The 27,516-nt window shown below is 42.9% G+C and overlaps 1 protein-coding gene across 4 annotated transcripts in view; it reads right to left on the minus strand.

Moving 5' to 3' along the window:
- Positions 1-27,516, minus strand: part of EDAR (ectodysplasin A receptor) — a 338,186-nt gene that overhangs the window by 224,297 nt on the left and 86,373 nt on the right. For all 4 annotated transcript variants that reach the window (XM_069204492.1, XM_069204489.1, XM_069204491.1 and 1 more), the window contains exons 2-4: positions 13,273-13,342; positions 11,585-11,707; positions 3,654-3,835 (exon numbers count right to left, since the gene is read on the minus strand). In XM_069204492.1, the coding sequence (XP_069060593.1) occupies positions 3,654-3,835; positions 11,585-11,707; positions 13,273-13,323 (356 nt within the window). In that variant the 5' untranslated portion in view covers positions 13,324-13,342. The remainder of the gene's footprint in view (positions 1-3,653; positions 3,836-11,584; positions 11,708-13,272; positions 13,343-27,516) is intronic.

Raw genomic sequence — 27,516 nt, forward strand, 5'->3', positions numbered from 1 at the left:
CCAAGGGAAATTGGCGACTGCAATAGCTTGGCAATTGCCCCCGATAGCAGGACATATTTTCTTTGCCAGTGCTTGGTTTTTCAAATATTTAAATTATGAGAATTTGCTCTTAGGGTAAAAATGAAATTTGGAAAAAATGAATGGTCATAGCTGCTATTACTTGAGCAAAAAAAACAATAGCAAAATCCCCTCAGTCAACTTTTTTCTTGCATATTCTTGACACTGTGGATTCCTTCTTCCTCCTGATTCTTTACTTGGACCTTTGGTCAGTGCATATCAAAATAATGAAAACTCACAAGAAATTAAATTCTTTCTGTTCTGGTTTGCTGGGAATTACGGGGAGTGTGTCTCAATATGGAGGGTAGAATTGTGGTATCAGTATTTTGGAGCAATCTCTTCCATTGTCCCATTAGATTGTTAAGGACCTCAGCCATTGAACACTGGTGTTATTTATTTTGAATATATGCTTAATTATTGATGTAAAACATTGATGTAGCAACACAACCCTTTCATTGATTAGCACAATCTTGTTTTTTTTGGCAGTAGGCATTATGGGCCTAAATAGGAGTTTGAGGGATGAAATAACTTGTCTGCCAAACTCACGATAGGGTGGCTGCCGCTGTAGTGGTAACCACCCCGCCGGACATATTAGGAGTTTCCCCAGAGGCTGACAGGCGGAAACCTCTTTTATGCCCATCAGCCTAGCAGGAAACAGGTGGCAGCATTGTCTCTGGCTCGAAATCGAGCTGGTGGCAATGCTGTCGCCTGCAGGGTGTACTAGCACCTTCACAATGCTCCCTGTCTGCACAGCAGACAGTGAACCTTGCAAGGGTGCTAAGCAGGGGGACCCCTGCACTGCCCATGACAAGTGAATGGGCAGTGCAGAGGCTCCACTGTGGCCCCCTGCACCTTTTCTCCGCCAACCTTTTCGCAGCGGTGATACCGCCATGAAAAGGCTGGCAGAGAACAAAGTCGTAATCAGCAGGGTGGTGCTGCATGCAGTGCTGCCCAGGTGGGTTGTGACCTCCACCCGCCGTTAAACTGTCAGGATCACAGTTCCCGGCGGAGATGGGGGAATCCTGGCAGTCTGACTGCCATGGTCTTAATGTGGCGGTCGGACCGCTACAGCAGTGGCGGTCCTGACCACCACCTCTTAATAAGGCCCTATGTGTCTTCCTCCTCCATACATGTTTTTATTTTAAAAACAGGTTCCCCCAACTGCCAGCGGGTTTCCCATCTAGCTTGTTTCTGAGTTTGCACTAGTTGTTCTGCTACTCTCCACTCATGTCACATTCCCTGGTATAGTGCTACTTTTGGGCTGTTTTTATCTCTCTTGGCTAAACTTTGGTTGTTGTATTATGTTTTCCCTCCGGACAGAACTTCCATAGAAAACACATGAGCTCCACATTTATTTGTTGATCTACCACACTGGTGTTTGATCCACTAGGCCAACTTTTCTATTTCTAAACCACATCTCTCTCACTGCCATCCTCCTCGCTCCGGTTCCCTCACTGTGAGGATGCATTGCCTGCCATGATTCTGTAGTTCAATTCCCAGTCCCCGTTTGTCCCTGGAATCCATTGATGCACATAGTGTTCATCTTCAACAAAGGACGGCACTGTGGAGACACCCACACTGAATAAACACAGTCACTGCCAAACCACAAATGAATGTAAAAGGCCAGTGATACTGAGCAAGTTATTAACTTAAGTACAGCGCATTCAGCGTGTGCAGTCTACTAGCTACTGTGCAGTAAGGAGAGATAAACATCTCTCACCACAAAGCTAATACAATATTTTATACTTGCCTCCAGTTTTATGGTATTTGTTTTTTTAAGGTTTCCATCTGTATTTATCCACATTTATTTTTTGGCCAGTCTTTTGGTATTTTTACTCATTTATTTTGTATTTTAAGAATAAATAAAGACGCAAAATTGTGCATTTCCACGTTTATTTAACTGAAAATCATGCACTTATGCTTTCATGCCTGCTATGTTTTTAGCAAACTAAGCAGCCAAATATAACAAAACACTACACCTACAGGTAAATATTAGCATTACACTGCAAATACATGTTAATTTATGTCTGCGTTTAAGTAAATCTCGTCGTGTGTTTTTTAATTCCCCATACTATCTATCTGCTCAGCTGCCGGCCTGGAATTCTTGAAAGACAGCATGGAGAGTCACTCACACAAGGTCTAATTTTCTGTATTTTTCCACATTTAAATATAGATACAGGCAGGAAACACATTGTTTTCGCTCTTATTCATCTGTAAAAATCATTAAAAACTGAAAACTGGAAGCCTTATTTATAATCAACATAATAGTGCTTCTACACCTTAGGAGATCCACTCCTTTTTATAAGTGACGGTAAACGGTTACTTTAGTATACATTACTGGAAAGTAATTGATGTGTCTGACATAAGTCTATGATTGTAAGATCCATGGCAGAATTTCACGGAATCGACATTAGATTAGTTTACCTACAGTGAATCAAAATGTAACTCATCTACACAGCCAGTGTTCCCTCTTGGATTCGTGCCTCCTGAGCCGACACTAGTTAGCACGGGGCTAGTTTTATTACTATCTTCCTTTCTGGAATCATTGCCTGTTCCTTCCTTCTGGCTGTTTGAGTGGAGCATGGAATCATGCCAGCTGAGCAGTCTTCCATTCCAAATGTAGTTGGGAGCCAGTGCTTGACATCTATACACACCACAGAGAGAAAGACAGACATACACAAACTCGTGTGTCATTTGCATGCTTCAAATTTCCCTTTCCTTTTCATGTACATTCCCTGAATTAATCTTTCTTTTCTTTAGATCATGCCCCTTTCAGATGAGCGAATTAGAGAGTGAAGATCTCAATGGTGAGCATTGTAGTGCAGTTCAAGTGTCGGATTTAAATGCACCATTCTACCCATCACCCTTCAAGAATTGTGCAATAGGGTACCACCAACAGCAGTCTTCATCTAACACTGGTATCTAAAATGTTGCATTGGTGGCCAATAGAGTATCCCCAGAGGTACCCTGTTGCTAAGACCACTTGGAACAGAAATTGAGAATGCAAGTCCTTTGCGATTTATGTCTAAGTGAATTCCAAGAATCTTGGTGCAGGAGGGAAAATGCAGCACATTGTTCTGCATAATGTGTATAATCAAGCCAAAAGGAATTCCACCAACCCTGACAGTGACACATCACATAAAGCACAAGTGAACCAACTACTTCTGCTTTCATATTTACCAAATAGGATTACGTTTTTTCCAGTGTGATCCTGGTATCATTAACACCTCGAGACCAGCATGGGGGCTGCTGCTTGTTTTTATTTAATCTTAAAATGTACTGTAGAGCAGTGGACGGTATGACGTATGATCGGAAGCCCACCCTCAAAAATCTTGTCCCATGCTAAAGAGTCAACAGGAGGCAAGTACAGTGCAGATGTGCTTTCAAAAATGGCGTCCAAGAAATGTGTGTGCTGTCACTTCTACAAGACCCTTTGCTTTGATAAGTTGAGTTTTGCGGTCATTTCTAACTCTTTTCTATGCCACTTTCACTCTTGACATATTTGACTTTACACGTTGTTTACAGTTAGGAAGCACAATACCATGAACAAAGTGTAACAGTGTTTGCGCTGTGCATGTAGCCAAAGCAGGCATTACCCAGGGAGGCAAGGGCCGCACTCCGAGTCCTTCTCTGCATTGCCATGAGTCAGAACGGTGGCACGATAGAAGCCTTCACAATCCTTGTGGCGTCTACACATCTGGTAGCCTCCTCTTGAATACTTGCCCGCCGGACAAGGCGTACATCCGTAGTCGTCATCTTTTGCTCCGTACCCACACGTCTGTAATGAGAGTTGAAAATACTGTTAGACAAACAGTATTTTCATTGGTTTAAAGTTATCAATTTGTTTAACAGGGCGGGGTCATTTGCGCTCAACTCTTAGAGGCCCATTTTATTCCACATAGAATTTCAAACTGAGGCAGCTTTCGGAATCCAAACTATACATAGAAAATCAAGTGTATCTCTTTGGTGTCCGGGTTTGCGACTGTCACAAGTGTGTTGTCTTATAAGCTGACCCACACCTGTGCCAATGTTGTCTATGAGCAGCCTCAGAAACCTGGATGCGAACATCTGACAGAAGATTGCAAACAAGAAGCCTGAAACCAAAACATGGGATTCTTTGCTTTTGCTTCTTAGGTAGGGTGACCAGGCATCTCAGATACACTGGGACAGTCTGTTTTAAACCACCTGTTTTGGAAAATGTGAACAAATTTATCACTTGTCCTGATTTTCAGAGAAGGTAGCCTGAACAAGGATGGCGTCAATTGTTTATTTGTTCCAGTGAAGAAGTACTTACCCAACCATGACATAAAGCAGTTTAGTTAAAATAGACAAAACTATGTCTAAAAGTTGCACCCAATTCCCCTTATCGCCTGGTTTTCCCTGTTTCTACATCTTTGAGGAATACTAAAGAAGGCATACTGTGCTCCTCAGTTGATACAAAATTGTTGACTTATCTATGTTTAAGGGATATCCCAATTTTTGTTTTTCAAAATCTGGTCACCCGATTCATAGGTCTTCATAGTTAAGATAGACTGAAAAACTCCATTTCAGATTCTCTTTGATAGAGCAAATGAGATCAAAAACATTGGAGTTCAATCTAATGTGTCCAGCGTTGAAGGTCGGGTAAATGTTATTTTGTCTGATGCAGGGGCGCCTTTAGTGCTAGTGGTGCCTGGTGCAACAATCTGTTTTGGGCACCTTCATGACCTTCTCCTCAGATTCCCTTAGTAATGCCCGGCAAAAGTGCTCCTCATCCATGCATGGGCGTCGAATCACTGAAATGCCAGGGGTAGTGGAAATGACATCATACAGCCTTTGACCTTAATGATTTCACAGGAAGTGATGTCACATAACCTTAACCCTAATGACATCACAATACATGAATTCACTCTCACCCTGCCTCACTCATTTGCACTCTCTTGCTCACTGTTACTCTCACTCACCAGTACTTTCTCACTCACTTTCACACACACTATCCCACATACAAACATACATGCTCAAACATACTCACACTCTAGCACCCAAATTCTCACTCGCATGCACTCACATAACATAAACTGTAAAATATTTTAATTTACTTACCTAAGATGGCAATGAAGGTTTCATTCCACATCCTGGTGCTCCACTTTTATTATTACATTAATACTGAAAGACAGATTATCAATCTCTATTATTGTAATAAAAAAATGAGGAGAAAAGGAGGCTGGAGACTGACGCTGATACGAGCCACAACTGTGTTTTTGGCACCAATAGTTCCACCCCTGGGCGAGAGGTCCAAAGGCAGTGCCATGGGTCGCACAGGGCAAGCCAAGGGCCGCAGCTGGGATCTCTGGCGACCTCTAAATGACAGCCACGCCCTCATCACTCCATAGCCCCTCTGCCACATGCATTTAATTTCTTTTAAAGAGATGGCAAAGGCTGGCTTTACCAATCCACTCAGCTGTACAAATAAAATTCAGATCTGTTTTTTTGCAGCAACAGTCATATTAAGAATCTGCACTACTTTAAAGCGAGTCAAAACTGTCACTAGACAAAACTCCAATCTCTCTCTAGCAGGAACATTATTTACAAAAGTTATCTGGACATTTTTACTGCTGCCTGAAAGCTGGACGCACAAGGAATGTTGCAGCAAGTGCTTTTAAATTGTAAACTATTGCTAAAGACAGTGACCTCCCTGAGGTCAGTGCCCCCCTTTCAGGTTAGCGCCCAGTGTGGCCACATTGCCCTAAATTTGGCCCTGGTCAGATGGCAACAGGAGAGAACAGTTATGTTCAACTACAATGCGGCGGTCACTTACATTGTTCTGGGTTATATAACTCTATTGCTACAAATGTGATAGGAACTGTACTACTCAGAAATGGAAAAGACTGAAATCGCACAAAAATGGGCCTGAGGACATTTTATTCTTATTTAGTTTTTCTCCAAACCTCTGCATGCAACAGCCATGCTTCAAAATATGCAAGACATTCAAAGTGCCAGCCAGGCGAATTAAAGAGTGTGTGCTCAAGCACCTCTATCAATTTACTGTTCTATGCTGATCTCCCAAAAACAAGCATTTGCAATGCAATAGGTCTCACGTTTTCTTGAGTTAGAGCTATTGGCACTGTAAATTCAGAACTGGACTTTTCTTGCTACATAAATTGGTCAACCCAGCTTTATAATTTTGTCTTTTCCTGCTGTGTTGTGGTGGTCACTGGTGGCTACTGACATCAGAAATCACAAGCCCTTCAGGAGAGACGAGAAGATGACTGCACTTCCTCGAGTTGTGTAGATGTCTGAACAGAAATTGGAAAATAAGGCTGGAAAAGCATTTTCTTTTTATTTTAACAGAATAGAAAGTCTTGCAAGCCTTCTTGCCTCACATTTCAACAAAGCTCTAATGAGGTTAACAATAGCAGAGCAGCCTGAGAAGATTAATGGCCCAAATAAAGGAGATAACCAATGTCCTGTGTGGGATGTCATACATGCTGGCAGGGAGGGGCCCTGGAGAGATAGACTCAGAATGCTAAGCAAGTTTCACATCACTGCTTCTAGATTTAGCTACGTTCTACCAAAAAGGGCATATTGTGGCTTTTGTGAGCAGTGAGCTAAATGACTGGGGATTTCTCTTGTAAAATAAGCTTATTTTAGGAGACAGAGGTAAACGGGGACTGCACTGGAATAAAGACATAACAAATGTCAGCAACATGGGACGAAGAGGGAGGAACGGAACGCTGCAATAAAACGCAGGCAGCTACCAGCCCAAAACACCCACAGTGAAAAGGGAGCACCAAAGAAATAACAAATATAGTCCGTCACAACAACAGATAAAGAAACCAAATTGGAATAATCGAGTAGTTGGTCACTGCTCTGAAACAGAAACAGAAGGGAGAAAAAGGCAGAACTGACCACTACCAAGCAAGAATTTTTAAAGGACACTGCAACCAACAAATTTAATTGTGTTAAGCCATAAGAAGTATACTAAAAGTATACACAAGGTCGAACGCTTACACTTGACCTAACAAGCATCACTTGGCGAGTGCCTGCCATAACTTGGCTTTATCGTGTATCCCTGAGCAAATTGCCAATTCACTGTGACAAGGAATTAGATTCAAAGGTCCGGCTCCTGCTGAACTTGTTTTCAGGACACACATCATATGAGTTCAATTGAGTGAAATTGATGTAAACATTATGAATAATGTAAAAATAATACTTAATTAGCTATTTCAATTGGACAAAGAAGGGTGTAATGCTTCAGTCTACTTTTTAATTGTATGTTTGCTTGAAATTATTTACTATAAAAATTATTTAATCTAAAAAAGCCACAAAGTCAATTGAAAGTGTTATTTGGATGAACTATATACGTATCCTGAATTACATGAAACACATTAAATTAACCAAAATAGAAAAAGAAAGGGTTGAATCAGAGGATCTTTCCTCGTACTTTCTACCTAATTTAAACCTCTTCAACCTATTTTCATACCACTAATAGCTATTGGTTAGGCACCTTCACATTACTGAGAGTGATGGCGCTATGTATGGCTCTTCGAGCTTTTCAAGTCCAGTTATGCACTACTATAACATAGCAACAGTGAGACACAAAAGTGAGAAAGTTCAGTTTCACTCTGTGGTCAGGTCATAATGGGAGTGCTTGTTTCCCATGTGTTCTCCTGCCCCTCCTGGGTCTTCAGAGACCTAAGCAAACCAGTGAAATAAGGGTTGGCGGTCTCACCAACCTTATTCTGCCCCACTTAGGTATCCGCAGACCAGAAAGCAGTGTTGCTTTTTGCCACCAATTGACTTATTCCCAGTCAGCTGCGGGTCTCTGCTGACCTTGTAGTTAAGGACAAAACATATAGAGCACTTCCTAGCAACTCTAACAGAGCTGCTGTTAGGGTGGTGTTGTGTTGGTTCTTGACTCAATGTTAGATCGGAAACAGAAGCTTTGGGCAGGGTGGGGTGAGACTGCGTAAAGGATGATTTAAAAGTGCGGCAGGAAACCAGATTTGGATTTTTTGTGTTGGACTGGAGAGAGGGAATTGTAGAGAGTGGATGGGGAAGCGTAGCAGGACACCAGCTATGGAGGTTTTAGGAAGTAGGAAAAGAGCATGGAAAGGCAATACAGAGGATGGTGTGGAGAGATGGTAGGATGCCAGATCATTATTTTTGTAACAGGCTGAGAGGGAGGTGGCAGAACACAAGCCATTATTTAGGATTTGAGTGTTGGAAGTGATTCTAATGTCAAGGGTGGTTGGGTAGGGTGTCAGGACATCCTGTTGTGGATGGCTCCCTCATACCTCCTCTACCTCTTTGAGGATCATGTAATTCAAGGAAGAGGGTGTAAGGGGAGCATACATAACAAAATTGCAGACGGGTAGCTGTGAATAAAAGGGATAATACTCTCGTTGGAAATGTGATTGAAATAAAATACTCAAGCTTTGCTCTTGTCTAGTGCAGAATCCCTCTCTGAAAAACTTCTGGTTATTTAGTTAACCATCTACAATTCTATATATCTGCGGCCTTGAAAAATGAGTCTCTTTGCCAGAACTGGTATATGGTAAGAAAGATTGATCATGAATAACACAGTAAGTTGTTGTACAGGAAATATAGAGCAGTGGAAATTCTTACATTTTCCTAAGGGCAGATGCCACATATGGCACAGAGGTGGTTGCATTGGTCATGGAGACCAAGGGAAACAGAAATGGGGAGAATGCGTAGGAGCAGCAAAGATGTAGGGTCTAAAGGGGGTTTAGCAACTGTGGAGTATAGTGGGTCCTCAAATGAAGACCCAAAATCTAGAGGACAGAGAGTAAGGAATGTTGGTGACACCCCTGGAAGGAATGATGTAGGGCAGGCCAATAAATCAGTGGCATAACAAATGCTTCCACAGTCCTGCGGTGTGGGGGTGGAATGGGGGGGCGAGGGGGTCTTGAGCCCAAGTCACCCCCTCAGCACAGCACCTGGCCTGAGTGAGTACGGGGGCTCCTTGCTCTTTGCAGGGGTCCCCCTCCAGTATCGTTACACCACTGCAATAAGTGTATAGCTTGATCTGATATTTCTAGTATCTGGGGAGGGAAGGGTAGTCTTGACATTCTTCTGTTCCTTTTGACTCAGCATTTCAAGAATGCCTTGCTATGTGGAAACAGGAAGGTATTTGACAGGGGAAATCGGGAAAAATATAAGCCTGGTAGTTTCTAAGAATACCTCACTAAGGCAGTCTCCTGGGGTGCATGCTTTTAAGGTGCAACTTATGAATGCATTTAACAGGGGTGCAGCTATGTGGTGTCAAATAAAAAGCATGACGTAAACATGTAATTCATCTATGGCAGAGAAATACTTTGTGATGGCCTTGAATGTAAGGTTAGGAAGGAGGGACATATTTGTTAAACTTGGGACAGAGATAATGTGGGAAACTGAATAAACATAGCAATTTGTTTTAAGGAATTCATCTAATCTGTAAAGGTCTTGAAATGCATCAGATGCACAACTGCCCCAAAAGGTTCCTTGGACTATCCTCACATTTAAAGTTGATGCAAAACCTGTTATGGTACAGCAACTTGCTGTAGAGGTGTATGCTGGGTTTAATGATCTACTGAAAAGTAAAGGGAATAATAACTGTACAGTCAAATCAGCAAAATACATGTGCATGTTCTGAACTACTCTGTAGCGGCTTGCGGGCCGTGGAAGGAGCGGGGCAGGGAGGAGGAACGTGGGGGGGCCTAAAATGTAATTACATTTTTAAAAAAGAAAAAAACTTACCTGTTCACCTCCGTCCAACGCTGCGCTCCTCTTTCTTGCTGGCTGACTGCACGCATGCACCGGCTCCCAGCCTGCCCTACGACCAATCCTGATGCTGCCCAAAGCATTGTCAGGATTGGCTGGGAGCGCCCTGGCTGTGCGCTCCCAGGCAGACTGGGAGACTGTGCAGGTTCTCTCCAGCCCAGCAACAGCGCATGTGGGTTTGGCCGGCCCAAGACGGCCGGCCAAACACACATGCACTCTGAGGGGGGTCAGCACTCCCCCTCAGTCAATGTCACCCCCGTGGCCCGCCCCTTTTAAAGAAAACAATAACAAACATTGTTTATTATCATTTTCTTTAAAGGGTATAGCAGATGCTGCTGCTGGCGGGGGGGCGACGCTCCTCCGCCCATATGGAGGAGCAGCCACTGGAACTACTGTAGCCAGAGATGCAGAGCGTAGTAATCAAGTGCAACCACACTGGTGCCTTTCTTTAGATGAACTGCTGGCATGCCCAATGATTAGAAAGAAAAGTAGAGAACCAATTATATACTTGCTACAGGCAGATGCCAGCTGTACACAACCACTCTCACTCCCTTGACCCATGGCGCGTCTCTGAACAGGTCTTGACATTTTGTTATGGTATATATGGTTTGAAGGTGCCTGGCACGTTTTGTTTCTCCTCCTCTTCATCCAGATCCAGGTGTTACGGTTTGTTCATCCCTAGTTTAAATCTAATGGAGTTGTTTCATCAGAAGTTAAGCTGCTGCGTGCTGCTGCGGGCCTGTGCAGCAACTACTGGAGAAAACTAGAGTGGCCCTTCTATACCACAAGCTCTGGATATCCAGCACAAAATGGGTGGCCAACAAGGGGGCTTATTCCATCTGACACATGGAGGAAATTGTAAATTGTACTGTTATTAGGAGAGAAATCACAATAGGCAGGAACAACCAGATAAATATTTAGGGTCCCATGCTCTGATTGTCGAAGTTAACAAAATTATTGTCTGACAAATTACATTTAGGACGAAATATTTCAAACAGAAATGTCATGTCTAGTATGGAAGACGGTAGCAGTGTACGTGACAGCTGTTACTCTTTGCTGTGGCGTAAAACAACTAGTGGACTACAAAAGTAGTTGGGCATCAATTTCACGTTGAAGTGGTGGGATATGTGCACTTTTTCATTTGAAAAGAAACCGACTTTGCTGCCTCATCACTGCCTCTGGCTCGGATGAACAGAAGGGTAGCAAAGGAATGCCCGTGAGCAGCAGCTCTCTCAGACTGAACTGGTACACAACCTGGCACTGTTCTTGTGTTTGGAGATATCTGTACGCAGGATGGGGCAGGATAACCGGAGACACCAGCAATTTGAATTTTAGAGGCATGAGTGAGGTGCAGTGTGGTGGGGCACAATGTACATTTTAGTATATGTATGAGATTCCCCTTCTCTCATCACAAGCAGTTCTTTTATGTGAGCGGAAGGGGTGCTTTGGAGTAAGAGGGAAATGTCTGCTTGATGCAGACCGTTGAGTGACTTTGCCTTCAGCACCCAGGTGTTACCCATCACATGGTTCTGAGTTGCCAAAGATGACACGAGCTCCACTCACACTATAAAAACTGGAGTCCCCTGGGCACAACATCCCTTTTGTTTATGGTTAACCACACACAGCTCTAGACTGCCAGCAAAAGGGACGATGTGACTAATCTTTTCGCTCTTCAGTACAGAAGAGAATTTCTCGAAGTGTGAGGGTTCATGACGCATCAACTCACAAGGGATAGAATGGGCACAAACCTCGATTGTAGACTTACCATGTTGGGCTCTTCTCCTGGTTCACACTCTGGGCAGCTCTGGCACAGCCCCGTGGTCTGGTTATAATACTCGTTTTCACCACAGTTGGAGTGCTCTGCGTGGACAGAGTATACCAGCGATATCTGTGAACAAAGAATAGATGAATTAATGGAACTTCTAGGTCGAATTCCTAATAATCCCCAAAGGAACAACGCATCCTTATATATTCTGATCAAGAATTCTTCTATTTAAGGAACATTTGTTCTAAGTGGCTATTATTCTTTTAATGTCACGAAGATAAAAATGTCACAGTGTATTTGGTCACAACAAACTACCAAGTTTTCATTCATGCCACTCAGTCCAAACCACAGATAATTCGCAAAGAAGTCAGGACTGCTTCCCATAAATAAATGAAAACAACAAAAACAAAAGCCTCAGATTCATTCCCAGAGAACACTTTTTTCTGCAAAGCTGGTGTAGAAATCGATGACATACCCAGAGCTTTGCAATTAGATATATTCATGGAATATGTGATAGAACAACTAGGTCCTAAACAACTACTTGCCTAAACCACTCCAGGTAAACAACTCCAAAGTCTCTACAACGAAGTACTGAAAGACCACTGTCCAAACAACGATTTTGCCTGAATAACGATTGCCTGAACAACAAATTTTAAGGTAAGTTTTTCTTTTTTTATGGTTTATTAGTTGTTTAGAATTAATATATATATATATATATATATATATACATATATATATATATATATATATATTCTAAACAACTAATATTCTATAACTATATATATATATATATATATATATATATATATATATATAATATATTCTAAACAACTAATAAACCTTTAGAATATTGTAAAGGTTCTCTAATTACCTCATAACTAAATTTTAAAGAACTCTAGATGAGGAGAGACAAAATATAATTTGTGTAAAATATAAACCTAATGCCTACTCTCCTTTGGCAAAAAGATGCCCATTGCTTGAAATCTTGGCAAGGTTATGGGCCCTACTTTTCTGATTCATTAAATGCTAAAAAGAAGCCTTTGAGATTTCATTTTTGAGACTTTGACCAACTGGAAGTGTTAATCCTGGCTACCTTTTAGCTTAGAAGGTACCAAGCAAAAAAAAGTATTTAATCATGCTTTATAATTGCATATTGTTTCTACTCTTTTACCAGTTTCTGCAAAATATCAAACTGTCATTTAAAAAGTTTAAATACTTTATCATCCCCACATTCCATGTATATTTACATTACAGACATTCTCCCTGATCTTCATACTGAAGCCAGCTAGCCATTGAAATTACTACTGGAGAGTATCCAGGCCAAAATGAAGCACATTTGTATCAAATAAATGGCAGAGCTTCCTTCATGCTAATATTTGGAAAATATACAATTTTTTTTCAAGCACACAACTCCAGATTTGCCTTGGTTCTGGTGTGAAATCCCTTTAGAAATGTGTAGGCAGATGTGATAAAATATGACCTAAACACAATACCAGTAACACTGCATCACAAGCTGAATGGGATTCTGGTCTGCAATAGTGTCCCTGGAGCATGGCAGTTCAAGGGATGAGCGCAAGCACTGAGAAACAAAGGCCTTGGAAGAGTCTTTCCCACCCAAAATTCTGGTAACATAACACAAGTAGATGTAATAAAAATGAAATTAAATGCCTACAATGTTGAAGGCTTACCATGAGGAGTCGGAAAACACGGATCCGTCTGTGCTCCTCCTCCTGGGCCATATCCTTCTGGCACTTTGACCTGTAAAGATATGGAGAGTTAGTATGTGCGTTACAGGCAAATTCAGTTGTCACTTGGAAATTCCTACATCTCATGGTATAGCATCCCAGCATCATAGCATTGAGACCCGAATACCCAAGTTCAGTTCCTGCAATAGGGCAAAGAAAACCCCCATGATTGTAATATGTCCAATCAGTGTGCACAGATAGGATGGAGGCACTGCTGCTAAAAGCCTTTGATATCAAAGTTGTCTCTTGGGGAATGGTAATATAAAACAGGGGCTGCTGGTAAACCACCTGGAACAAGTGGAAAATAATTCATGTGAAACAATCTCTTGTGGGAAGATATTATAGGCAAGCCAATGGTAAATACTCAACTTTACATACAGAATTAGGCAAGAAGCTAAATGAAGAAAATAGGCATAAAAAGCTTTTTGCATACATAACATTTAATGTATCCTGACTAAGCTCAGTGCTCACGTGATCATACAGTGCATTAGAGTGCAAAGAAACTTGAGACTGTATATATTACCAACAGGGACAAGAACAAAAATTCTTACATTGTTGTTCCTACTGCTTAATTTATGAGTATCTAAACAACAGAAGAATCAATTCAGAAAAAAAGTCCAAATGTCTGAAGCGGTGGTGGCTTTTTGACCCACTATGGTTTAAAGGCTTATCTTCTGTGCATTTGATTTAGAGAGCATAAGCCATACTAGATGCACTTGATAGGAATAAATTCGGTAAGTAATGATTTAGTAAAGAATTGCGTCTTTTGAATAGTGTCAAAGGAACGCCCTGTCAGAAGTACGTGTTGGCAGATAAAAAGTGCTTAGACATCTCTGCTGAAATCTGAAGATGGACTCAAAGTTAGAACTTGAAAATTAACAAGATGTTGGGGGTGCTGAGAAAAGGATAATGGATTCAATGACATAGTTCCTCACCAACTTGTTCAGAATGTTGAGTCTCCAAAGGGCTAAAGCACCACCGAAAGAGCCGGTGTGCCAGTGTTGAGTCAATCATATTGGTCTGAGAATGGAGCAAATACCTAGTACTGTGTTTCGATTTTGGAGGTAGGATTTCAGGAAATGGAGGTATTAAGGGTATTTTCTTTTAGAGTTTGAGGGACAGGATTCTTTGTCACAAACACGGCAGATATCCCATCAGCTGTGTTCCAAGTACATTATAGCCTATAGCGCTTGTAAAATGGCGAACAGGATATCTGTCATGTTTTGACAGAGTATCCCATCCACCAAACTTTAAATTTAAATATTACCTGATGTTCCTGGGCCAATTAAATCAACTGTCAAAATCTCCAATCATGATTGAAAGGATTTTTCTGAAATGTTCTGCCGTGCCACAAGCTGTTAGGGTGCAAGTGACTTAGGGGCAGATGTATCAAAGGCTTTTGCCCATTCTGTGTCTATGGGAAAATGCTTAAGTGCATTTGGCCCTTAGCGCTTTATTAAGAGTGCCTTGTAGTTTCCGATCGGGTGGTAATGGTAGTAACCGGTCCCATTGCAAATTCAAAGGTCTGCTGGAACACCCTGGATGTTTCATCTTCTCAAAGAAGGAGAAACGTCTGAATCCTAAACTGTGCAAAAATGAGGGAAAACATGCAATAATTGGTGCTGAAATACTGGTGCCCCCAAAACAAGAATTCAATATAATTTCCACTGCCTGACACTCTGAATTACCAATACCCACTGTAGCTGTAGTTTTGCTAAAGAGGGATATTTGGACATTTCCTAGCCCATTTGTAATGGGACCGTTAGTTGCCCACTGACAGTCTTTTGTGCCACCAGTGCTATGTGCTACAACAAAAGTCTGGGATCAAAGACAATAGATAACACAGGTTACTATGCATTCCACTGGCTGCATGGCATTTAGGGAACTTCAGAAATGTCATGAATTGCTGGTCAGACAAGTGACTGGCTCTGCTCGGCTGCATTACTAGCATCTTGGAGCTACTGTCTGCCAGGTGATTTAATATCGGCTTCTATCCCAGTATTCATACTTTTATTCCCAGAAGGATGTTCAGTGTAAGACTGTGTGCAATACAAATGATAACAGTACAATGTTATTTAGGTGTTCTGCTTATATGCACAGTGTACACAGCGACTAGACAGTGGTTGTTTGCGTGTATGTTTTCTATATCTGATGGAGTTACTGATGTCATGATTGGCGAAGCAGAGCAAGTGATGTAATGTTGATGTAACGTTCGATCGTGGGTTTTGCCACCATAGATAAAGTGACATTTTACCACTTCCCAGAACACATGGCATGACAAAAACCTTGGCTACAGTTTGGGAGATCTGGTACCCTATAGTGGCAGTGCCTAGCACCTGAAGAACTGGCTTTACTTTCTCAAACCTTTAGCAGCAACCTTAATCTTTTCAGGTTTGCAATTTGACAGATTCTAATATTTAATAAATGCTGGCCAAGCTTATCATATATTGGTTAGCAGAAGTCCATACAGTTAACTAAAATGCCTTTATAGTATAGGTTGTGAATAAACAATATGTGTCTGGACATCGAGGTACCCCTATCAAACCACAAAAGTTGAAGGGACACAAAATATAGCATGTGTTAATGAATAATTACTTTTTATCTAGCATTTCTAGAAAGTCCAGCGCTAAGGTCTGTGCTGAACCTAGAATGCATAGGATAATAAATAAAATATGTAATAGCATGTCAATTGCAAATGATGAAGAGAGAAAAATCTACAATTTCCCCCCCACAGGAAACCTGGCTCTATGGACTATTCAAGAAAGGAGGCTATGTAATTTCAAAATGTTGAGCTACTCTGGTCTGGCTGCCATTTTCATGATGATTGGAGCCGGGCTTTGGGGTTAGTACCTGCGGCCCTGAGGTGCATGGTGCCACTACCACATTAGCAGTTCTGGCTCTGCAGTCCCTCACCATGGCACCAGACACTGGGCGCAGTCCAGAGCCACACTACCGTTAAACCTGGGGGAGGCTTTAGGAGGCGACAAGACTGAGAAATCTCAGGTGCTCTTTAACACATTTTTAAAAGGGTCCTCATCATTTTGTGAGTCCCACAGTAGCTTATGCAGATGTTTCTGCTGCAGTGCTGCAATTATAAAGCAGCAACAGCCTCAATCTCACTTGCCTGCCAACTGTTTTAAGTTCATGACCAGATGGTGCAGAAATACTGCTGAGGAGATGGTACTGAGAAAAGTAGGGTTTGCGCAAAAATCCTCTCCACTTTCTGCTTACTGCACCATCTGGATATGTATGTGTGTATGTATGTATATAGAATTTCCAAATCAGAAACCTAGTCAAAAGTTTGCAGAGTACTGTGCAGGGTCAAAGGCAATCGTAAAGTCAGCGACTGATTGGAGAGGGTTATGGACAGTTAATGCGTTGTGATGTAGTGTTCTTCAAAGAGGAGATTCTTCAAATCTTTCCTAAATTTGAGCAGCATTTGGGCAGTTGTGATGAATACAGGGGTATTGTTACAGATCCTGGGTGCATAGAAGGAAAATGCCTGCTGACTTGTTTTCTTTTTCACACTTCTTAGCAGGCTGCCTGATAGAGTCCTGGATGTGGGTGTGCCAATAACCACCCGAGATGGTGAGCTTTTCTGCAAGACAAGAGGGGCACTGGTCTTGATTGGCTTGTAAATGATGCTGCTGGTTTTGAAGATGGTGTGGGGTGGTAAGGGGAGCCAGGGCCAGCTTTAGCGCTAGTGGTGCCTGGTGCGACAATCTTTTTTGTCGCCCCCTCCTATGACCTGCCTCTCCCCCCTGCCACCTGGCAATAGTGCCCTTCATCTCTCCATAGCCTATTTCCCACATACATTTCATTGGCTTTAAAGTGCCTGTAAAAGCTGGCTTTGACTAATCTACTCAGTTATCTCCATAAAATGCAGATCTGTTCTTTGCAGCAGGCATATTAACCATCTCCACTACTTTATGGTTTGACAAAACTGCCACTAGACAAAACTGCATCTCTCTCTCTAGCAGGAACATTAATTGCAAGAGTTGTCTTGGTATTTTTACTGCTGCCTGAAAGCTGGACAGAAGGAGCTTTTAAATCGCAAGTTATTGCTAAACACAGCGTTCCCCATCTCCAGGTCAGCGTCCCCCCTCCAGGTCAGCACCCAGTGCAGCTGCACCACTCGCACTGCCCTAAAGCCTGCCCTGAGGGGAGCCAATGGAGTTCCATCAGAGAAGGGGTGATATGCAAGTTGCCTGGAACAAGGGAGAGGGAAGCTGGTATTTCTGTTTAAATGTTACTTTTGACTCAGTAGGGGCACAAGGGGTCTTAAATTTGGATGCGCCAAACCCAAACGAGGTTCACCTCCATGTTGGATAGTGACATGGTTCTGTCATTCATCTGTAGGGCGCCAAACAGGAAAGGGCGAGTAGCAATACAAGGGTTGCAGCTATTACATTTTTAACAGAACACGCGACCGCACTTTCAAATATGCCTCAGAGCAACTCCGCAGGTTTATTCAGTTCCGAAGTAACTATTGAGCCCCTTTGTTCTAACAAGTACTCCTGGGAAAACCGCAAACAGAAAACACAAGAAGACTCATTTTCTGCCGTGACCCGAAGTTCACGTTTCATCATTTATTGTTCGTTTTTCACGAGTGTTTACAAAGCCTAGCACTATTCTGAATTTCTGAAAACTAATTTACTCGATAGCACTCCGGGATTTCAGTTGACTGCCGGGCCTTTCCAAGAAATGCATCTTTTCCTTGGAGGCCTTCCAGAGGAGAAGACTTAAAATTAATTATCTTCCTATCGGACCAATCAGTAAGGCCGTTAAAGTGCTTTCGAATCTGAAACTCTCAACTTTGTGTAGACAACTCTTGAGCAAAGCAATTCTCATAGTACCTCTGTAAGCTTTGCTGCAGACAGCTAACTAGCAACCCTATGATAGGTCTCACATGGGACTGCGCATGTGCTGTCGCTTGTGAGATCGCTTGTTAACAAAAAACAAAGTATAAAAAGAACTTGGAAGTGCAATAACATATGATTGGTTAGCTTCATTGTCACTGTAATTTCCTTGCTTCTCTGGTAGGCTCGTGTTAGTTCCACTTTTTTACGGGCGAGCGCAAGGCGCTCCGTCCTGTGTTGTAATCTCTTGTTGGACTTCAAACCACGCCCATGTCATGTCAGTTTCTTTCATTGGTCCGTGAGCTTGCCTTTTAAAATCTGCTTGCTTTCATTAGTGAAAGGCATGCATAAGTCATACCTTTTCCAGTGTTTAGCCCTCCTCGAGTGCAGCGACCAGGTACTGAAAACATACGAGGCTCCACGTTTTCCATCTGGTTTCTGGACTACTTTTTCTTTTTTTTTCATAGCGCGATCTCGCTGGGCAAAAGTCAAGTGCTTTGCATGACATCGACCCTGTTACATAGTTAATTGCACTTTTGCCGGTTACGTAGATAATTGCACTTTTGCCAAAAGGTTTCACTACAAGTGAACTTTTATTTCCCTTTGTGTGTCTGCTTTTCACTGATGGTGGCCGTCAGCTCCCTTATGTGAAACTTTTACTTTTAAGTTTATATGGCAAAAAAAGTCCAGTTAGTTATGTGAAACTGTTTTATTTTCATTTTCAATTTATGTGGCAAGAAAAGTCTGGTTAGGAGTTTACAATGCTAATTGCTCAATTGCTCAAGCAAACGCGAGACCGGTTGCATTGCAAATGCCTGTTGTGTTTTGCCCCTTAGATAGAGCACAGACCAATTACTGATTCATTTCATGGTTAGTGTCATTCCGCTGCTAGTGTGCTTCCAGAGGTACTTTTTTAAATTTTTAGTGCCAGCACTCCATAAGAGTGCGTCTGTTTCCAATCCATCTACTCCTGTCCCGCTATGCCTCCCTTTGTTCAACTTGCATTTCCAACCTCCTTTCCGCCCTCCATCTGTGTTACCCTTTGTCCCCATTTGTCATCGACTTTACATTTGCTCCCTCCCTTCATCCTTTAACATCCATCCCTGTTGATCAACTCCCCCCACCCGTTTCTCTGTCTATTTAGGGGCGAGCGCAAAGTGCTCCGTCCCTCTTCTAATCTCCCTTTAGGGGGATTTTCACCACACCCATGTTACATCAGTCACTTTCATTGGTTCGTGGGCTTGCCTTTTAAAACCCGCTTGTTTTCATTCATGAAAGGCATGCATACGTCATGCCTTTTCCAGTGTTTAGCCCTCCTCAAGATCACCGGTAAACTACAGGAAACCTACGAGGCTCTATGTTTTCCGTATGGTTTCGGGACTACTTTCTCTCTTTACTCCGCAACACGATCACTTTCGTTTTTTTTGTTTTTAATTTAATGTGGCAAGAAAAGTCTGATTAGGTGTTTACAACGCTAATAGCTCTAACTCGATGTAATGCGAGACCCATTGCATTGCAAGTGCTTGTTTCTTATTTCCAGCATCCTTGGAGGTACAGCCTGTAAAAACGACACATAGACCATCATTCACTGTACCCCATGACTCCGACCCCCGCCCTCCATTTGGCCTCTAGCCCTAACATTTGGTTTCCTGATGGCACCACATTATTCTCCTTACTACAACTCAGAGTGCAATTCCGTGGTGGTTTGCAAATCCCCATAGTGTAACTCTGTGATATACCCGATATGAAAACGCATGTGTTTTTGACTCCTTAAATCGTCGTTTATGTTACTGATGGTTATGACGTGTGTTGCTGTAGCTGCGCGCAATGTATCCCACTTGCAGAGTCTTAAATGATGGCTTTGGCGAGAATTATAGGCTGCTTTTTCATTGCTTCAATAGTAGCACTTGTTCGACAACAGAGCATTGACTTGTTAGTGCAATGTGCGTTTATATAACTTATGTATGTATTTTACATAGAATATTGACTGTGTAATTTTTTTGAGGGCATTATTTCTACTATTTTGGTGTGTTTACATATAATACTGTGTGTGTTTTTATACGCGCACACAGGCAGAACCATGTTATGTGTATGTTACGTTACGTACGTCATATAGCGCGGTATTACAACATGTATGTTTCCATAGCAGTTACCATTTTAAACAATATCATATACACTGTGATGTTATTAACCTCTAGACAAGCAGCCTCTTGGCTCTTGCATGAAAAGCTGAGTTTGCCTTTCCTCGCTGCTGCATCTGGTCACTTCACGATGCGTTTGGGCAAGCAGTTGAAACATTTCTGCATCCACTCCGCTCTCCGTCCTTAAAAAACAAACACTGGCAAAGCCATTGGGTCTCGCCTACATGAAGGATAATGTATTTGTCAATGTTTCATAGCTATGTTGTCCAGCTGCGAAGCTGTTGTGCAGCATGGATAAAAGTAAAAAAAAAAAAAAAAAAAGCATTGGCCGGTCAGAGCACTTTTTTCCTTTCGATGATGCTGCACCGCAGCCAAGCTGCTGTACAACATGGCTAAAAAAATGACAAAACCAATACATCTCACATAGGTGAAGCCTATTGGCTTTGCCGATGCTTGTTTGTCGTGTAGATCCCCCCCACCACCGCTGCCTTAACGTTGTAAATGTTTGTGCTTTTGATGACAGGTGTGGTACTCATTATAATAAATAACTTTAGTGATGCGAATGATTGAGAAAGCCCTGCTAAGATTCAAACCTCTAAGCTGTCAGATTTGAAATTCACAATCAAGTGCCTTAGAGTAATCTGAAGTTAGGTGAATAATAAGATGTTTCTCTTTATTTATATCTTTAAAGCATCCTAAGCCAACCACAGGAACTTCTGAGGCGCTTAGTAGCTCAAAGAGTAACCAGCACAAGGCTATTACACAAAAAACAAAGGGGGTTATTACAACTTTGGAGGAGGTGTTAATCCGTCCCAAATGTGACGGATATACCACCAGCTGTATTACGAGTTCCATAGGATATAATGGACTCGTAATACGGCTGGTGGTATATCCGTCACTTTACCGTCACTTTTGGGACAGATTAACACCTCCTCCAAAATTGTAATAACCCCCATAATCTAAGAAAGTAATCCCAATACCTTTAAAAAAAAAAAAAAAGATTAACCTTGAGCTAAGAACATTAAAGGAAAATTCGTGGACAAACTCCTGCTAACCTGGTTTCCGACCAGAATGTGAGGCGTATATTTCCTCTACATCACCACATTTCTGTGCCTTAGTTAAGGTTGGAACACAATGGTACTGCAGCTAGTGTCACATTCACCATGAGGTATTCCCCTGCTTTTTTATTTTTATTTCTATTTTTTTCTCGAATTGGAGCCCTGCTGACAGCCTATTTTTCCCATATAGACAGACATCCTCTGATTTTCGCCAACTCAATTAGCCAAACTATCAAGACATTTATTTGGGAAACCTGCCGCGAAAGCAGACACCTTTATCTAGTTATAAAATTTGGGGTCCAACTTGTGACCTACATGTTACATTCAGACCCCAGCAGGACTGCACTGACTCTCTTCATTGTTAGTGTTAATCTGTCCCATAATACAGGAAATTTTGTTTCTGGAGACATGTTGTGTAAATAATAGAGTTTCAGTTCACTACAATAAAACCTGTCTTGAGTTTCCTCGCACAAGGTTTAGGAAGATGAGAAAAGAGATTTACCAAAGAATACACCACTCGCATTTGTGATAAAAATGAACACAGACCCATTGTTTTCATCCGTTTTATGAAAAAATGTCAAGCCTGAGATTGCCCAACTGACTTCCTAAACAGTATCGCGCTTTATAATTTTAATACAATGCACTGTAACACACACCACTGTGGAAGAGGATACACCCCGAGGGCTCTCTGAACCTCAGGTGTGCTGCGGAACCTTGCAGGGGTGAGATGTGGATACGCACGCCAGCATCCAAAGGCCACCAACTGCTTAAGCAGCCACTGAACTCTACTGGAGCCTCCACTTTGGGGGAAGGCCTCAGCACCACAGATGGGACTTTTTCACGCCATGCAAATCAGATGCTTCTAGGAAAACACAGCCCAAGAAGATGTTGTCTTAACTGATCGCTATAGCAGTGTGGGCCTAATCAACCTCTTCATTAATGTACTGAACATTATGTTCAATCAATTTCTAAATTGATAATACCTAGCGGTGGACTGGTCAAACATGTATCGCAACCTGCTCCAGCAACCACTTTGCTTACATTTGTGATCCATTGAAGTTATGTGATTAGTCTTTCTTCTGAACCAATCAATTCAACCTCAGCTCTTGAACTTCCTCGCATATAAAGCAGAGGTGGTACCAAGTTGGATATTGACTCAAGCCTAGATTCAGCGTTCATTGAATTACCTCTACTAATGCTGCCTAACAGGCCACACAGAAGTGGGGAGTAGCAGATCATTATTCTCCACGCCACACCCTTTTCAGGACCTTGCACTAGTGCTACAACAATTATTTATACATTTTAAAGCACATTTTCCAGATTTATTAATGACGTGCCAGCTAGCCCTCCCTAATATCACTTGATTGTGCCAGATATTGGAGCTGTGAAACCTGTCCTCAGCCTATAAAGCGTTTGGCTTAATTCTGCTATGGTTGCCCCCTTAAAAACTTCTGAGATGCCTGCTGCCCAAGCCAAACAAATGCACTGATGCTTCAGAAAAAAAGAATATGAAGACAAAAATGTAGAAAGTAGATAAAAATGAAGTCCAGGTGTCACAAGTAAAGTCAAGATTATGGGCAGATTAATGCAAAGTTAGTTTGAAGAAGTGTGTAGAAGTCACATCAAGTCATAGTGCCAAACTCTACATTCTATAGGAATACACATGAAGTGCTCCGATTCTGAAGTATGGTGTTTTCCATGGGAACCGGGAGAAGTGTCTCACTTTCCTACCTGAGTGAGTATCAGCAAATAGAGCTCCTTAGTAAAGGTAACTTAACTTTTTGTGACATGGCTATTGAATAACAAAAAGTATGGGGAAGCTGAGAAGTGGGGTTTACGTTTTGGACACAACATGTAGGTTGCTGATCTGTCTTTATTAGACCTCTGATTAGGATTCTATGGTCCTTCTCATGGTTGACAGATTCATAGGGCCTCATTACGACCCTGGCAGTCTTAAGACCACCAGGACTGCGGTGGCGGTCTGGCCACTGCCAATGTGGCAGTCCGACAGCCACATTACAACCGTAGCGGTTGTGCCACGGTCAGACCGCCAGTTTTCCTCCACAGGAGGGGCTGGCGATTGTGGGAGTCCTAATCTGCCAGGGCAGCACTGCAAGCAGCACTTCCCTCAGGATTACAAGTCCCTTCTCTGCCGGCCATAACATGGCAGTAGTCCCGCCACGTAAAGGCTGGCAGAGACAACGTGCATGGGGCCCTGCACTGCCCATGCACTTGGCATCATTTCTGCCCGCTGACCCAGCGGAAAACTCTTAATGAGGCCCGCAAGAAGGCAGCTTCACTGGTGGCAACCTGCCCGTCGGGACGGGCTTTTTCGTCCCCCAAAGTCATAATGACCCCCATAGTGTTCAGAAATCTCAATTTCCATGTAGTCCTGTTGGGTTCAATCCTTTTGTGTTACTTTAGGCCTTCCTTCACAGCACAGCTGTCTGTTGTCCCACTGTTAAATATTCATTAAAATATAGAGTATGCTTTGGATCCACCTAGAGGAGCATCACTCTCTCTCCTCATACGTTTGCCTGTTTGGTGTATCGATCTGCTTAATATGGCATGCTTGCGTACTTTAGATCAAAATTTAGCATTAGAAATATTTGCTCAGGAATGCATACATTTCATACAGAAAGCAGTATTGTATAATTATTTTTACTGCTGTCGTTTTTTTTTTATTGTTTTCGTAAGAACTTGAGTGTGAGTAACTACCACCACCTTTATGACCACTACTACCACTATCACCATGTTTACTACCATTACCACTACCACCTCTCGAATACATTCAATAAAACCCAATAACTGCCCTAGTACCACCAACAATACCATTACATCATTACCATCACAACCTCTCCCATTAGTGCCAGCACAGCTTTTGTGCATGCCTGTTCTTGCATGCTTTGCCAATAGCTGAGACTGATGGTTGTTGCTCCTCTTCCCTGGTGGAAAGGTTGAAAACCTTAAGGTAGTCATGTTGCCATTTAGCAGATAGTTCTATTGTGAAGCTAGTGCGTGTTTCCAAAAGGAGGAGTGAGAACGAGAAGCAGAGAAAGTGAGAGAGCAGGTGAAAGAGAGAGAGGGAAAAGAGAGAAAGGGGCATGGAAAGGGAAAGAGGTTGAGAGAGAGAGAGAGAAGCAGGCGTCTGAAGGAGAAAAGCTGAAATTTGAGACTTCTTGTATTCTCACGGAGGATGCACACTTTGGAATCCTCGACACAAGATGATCAGCAGAGAGAAGGCTTTCCTTGACAGGTCACTTAAGAAACGTCATGAGAATCTGCTCGGCACAGGTCTACCATTTGGGTGGTTCTGCGGAGCTTTCTGAGTGGGGCGCACTTTATTAGCCAGTAAATCTCCTTGGCTTTAGACTGTGGGCACTATGGTCTGTGAAAAAGTGTTCGGCTCTGTTTAGTGTGCATTTTATTGGATAGTGACTGGCTACATCTTGCCATGTATCTGTCTCGTACATTATGGTAATGGACGTCTGCGTCCCAAGGTCTTTGCGGTTAGCTTAATTTGGTTGTGGTGCTCAGCTGCCCACTGCTCAGCATATGGTGACTCTTGAGTTCGGAGGCATCAGTGGCCCATTATTTTTCTTTGGTGCAATGTTCAGTGCGTGTGTATTTGGTATATTTAGGGTAATTTCTTCTGAATTATTGATTTTCAGACGAGTGAGGAGTATGGCTGCTGAGGTGGCAACACAGCCAACGTTCAGCGTTTACGAGACACGTTTGTCTGCACGCATTGTGTGGTGTTCAAGCTGGCATGATGGCTCAGCAGGTTAAACACTGGCTGCTGACATGGGAGTGCTCTGCACAACATTATTTTGGATACTGCTCGGGCTGGCTCAACCTTTCACTGTTTACTCTCACGAACTTGATCAATTATTTTTGGTAAGAGTGACACCAGTTAGCTGTAGCACTTAGAAACAGCAAAAAACGCAATGTTAACTCCAGTTAAATCATGTTATCATTATTATCTTTATGCCAGGGATCGCTATCGAAAGGGCCACGTTAACATCTTCAGAGGGACGCCAATCCCATAAAAATGCTGCCACCTAAGGGATGCGCAGTGGCACAGCAAGGATGCCTAGGTCCTGGTGCAAACAGCGAAAATTGTCCCTGTTACTGCTGCTGGCGTAGTAAAATACTACAATTATCGTTGGCCGGGGCTTTGTAGCGCTTGGGATCCTGGTGCCACTGCTCCTGCTGCACCAATGGTGGCCCCGACCCTGAGGATTCGTGGCTTGCGGCATTGGGCGGAGGGACGTTCCATGGTTAGACACAGTGGGGTGTTCTCACTAGGCTGTTTGTGTGTCTTTGAGCTGGACATTGCAGAACATCGAGAGCAGGTAACAGATGTAGAATGATTTGGGTGGCACAGATGATGCATATGCTGCAAGCAAACAGGGCAGTGCATGTGATGTAATGGAGCACTAAACGTACACCATGGCAGAGGAGATTGATAGAGATGATAAACAATGGCGAGGAACTAAGCTTTACATCCTTCAATAAAAATGTCTCTCTAATCCAGTTTACTTTATACAGGGTCATTGTTGAAATATCAGATGACAGCGAGGGAGGGAGAGTGGGGACAATCAAGGAGAAGAGAGAGAAACCATGAGCGCTAGACAGTGAGAGAGAGGAGAGAAAGAATTAGAAAAAGGGAATAGAGAGATAAAAGGAAATAGGAGGAACGGGAGAGATTGGAAGAGGATGGGGAAAGAGAAAAGGAGAGAGAGTGAGAGTAGGGCCCGCTTTGGCGAGAATCATTTTTTGGCACCCCCCGACCATGACCACCTCCTCCTCCTTGATTTCCTCACTACCACTCAGCAAAAGTGCTCCTCCTCTCTGCATGGCCCCTCTCTCACATACTTCTCATTTGCTTTAAAGCGCTGGTAAAGCTTGGCCTTACTAATCCACTCAGCTATCCACATAAAATACAGATCTGTTCTTTGTAGCAGGCATATTAACCCTCTGTGCTACTTTATGGTGAGTCAAAACTGCCACTAGAGAAAACTTCAATCTCTGTCTCGGGAACATTAATCATAAGTGTTATCCTGACATTCTTATTGCTGACTGAAAGCTGGGGCACAATAAACTCTACTGCAGGCAGGTGCTTATAAATTGTAAGCTATTGCTCAACGCAGCCCCGCCCCCCAAGGTCTGTGACCCCCTCCCGGTCAGCACCCAGTGCAGCCGCACATGTTGCCACTCTAAAGCTGGGGTGGGGGTGGGGGTGGTGGGTGCTGGGGTTGGAGGTGCGTGCTGAGGGAGTGTATCATATCCAGACCCTTGCAGAATTGTAAAACGTGAACAGGTGGCTGGTATGTTTCTCTGTGAAAGCTGGTGACCCTAACTCCAACAAGATAGGTGTAACATGTTGACAATTCTGGAGGGTAGCATCTACTGTGTACCACGTTTGTGGGTTCACTATTGTACTTCATTTGTGTGTACACAAGGGCGGCTACTCTGCAATGGTGGAGGTGCGTTGCCCCACTGGCTAAGAGCCAGCAGCAGAAAAATAAAACGATACTTGAATATCGTTTTATTTTTCTGCTGCTGGATCAGCCAGCATGTGAAGAGAGGGGCGGGCAGGGCCTCGGGAGGTGGGTGGTGGGGTGAGGAGAGAGTGCACCAAGTACGCATGTGTGTTTGGACGGCCTAAGATGGCCGTCCAAATACACATGCTCACTAAGGTTTCTTCAGCCTGGCTGTGGTAACAGCCGGGCTGAAGAAACTGTACAGGCCCCAGGGTTGATTCTGAGCGGCAATGACTACCGCTCAGACCAATCCTGACGCTGCTTACATGCTATGTTTAGCATGAGAGCAGTGCCAGGATTGCTGGTGAGCCTGATCTGGTGTCCCAGCATATGCTGGGACACCAGAACAGGCAAGGAGGATGAGCAAGGCGGCAGGAGAGGACGGCACAAACGGTCTTTTTTTTAAAAATGTATTCCCCAACCCGCCAAAATACCCGTCCCTCCCCTTGATATTTGCGGCAGCTGCTGCTGTGTGACAATCGTGTTTTACACGTGTATTTGGCTTTGGATGCACACTGGCTGCACAGCATCAATGCAGAGTGACACTTTGACAATAGAACATAGGGAAAGGGATCTTTCAGTA

Source organism: Pleurodeles waltl, chromosome 8 (assembly GCF_031143425.1).
Source record: "Pleurodeles waltl isolate 20211129_DDA chromosome 8, aPleWal1.hap1.20221129, whole genome shotgun sequence".
NCBI classification, from domain to species: domain Eukaryota; kingdom Metazoa; phylum Chordata; class Amphibia; order Caudata; family Salamandridae; genus Pleurodeles; species Pleurodeles waltl.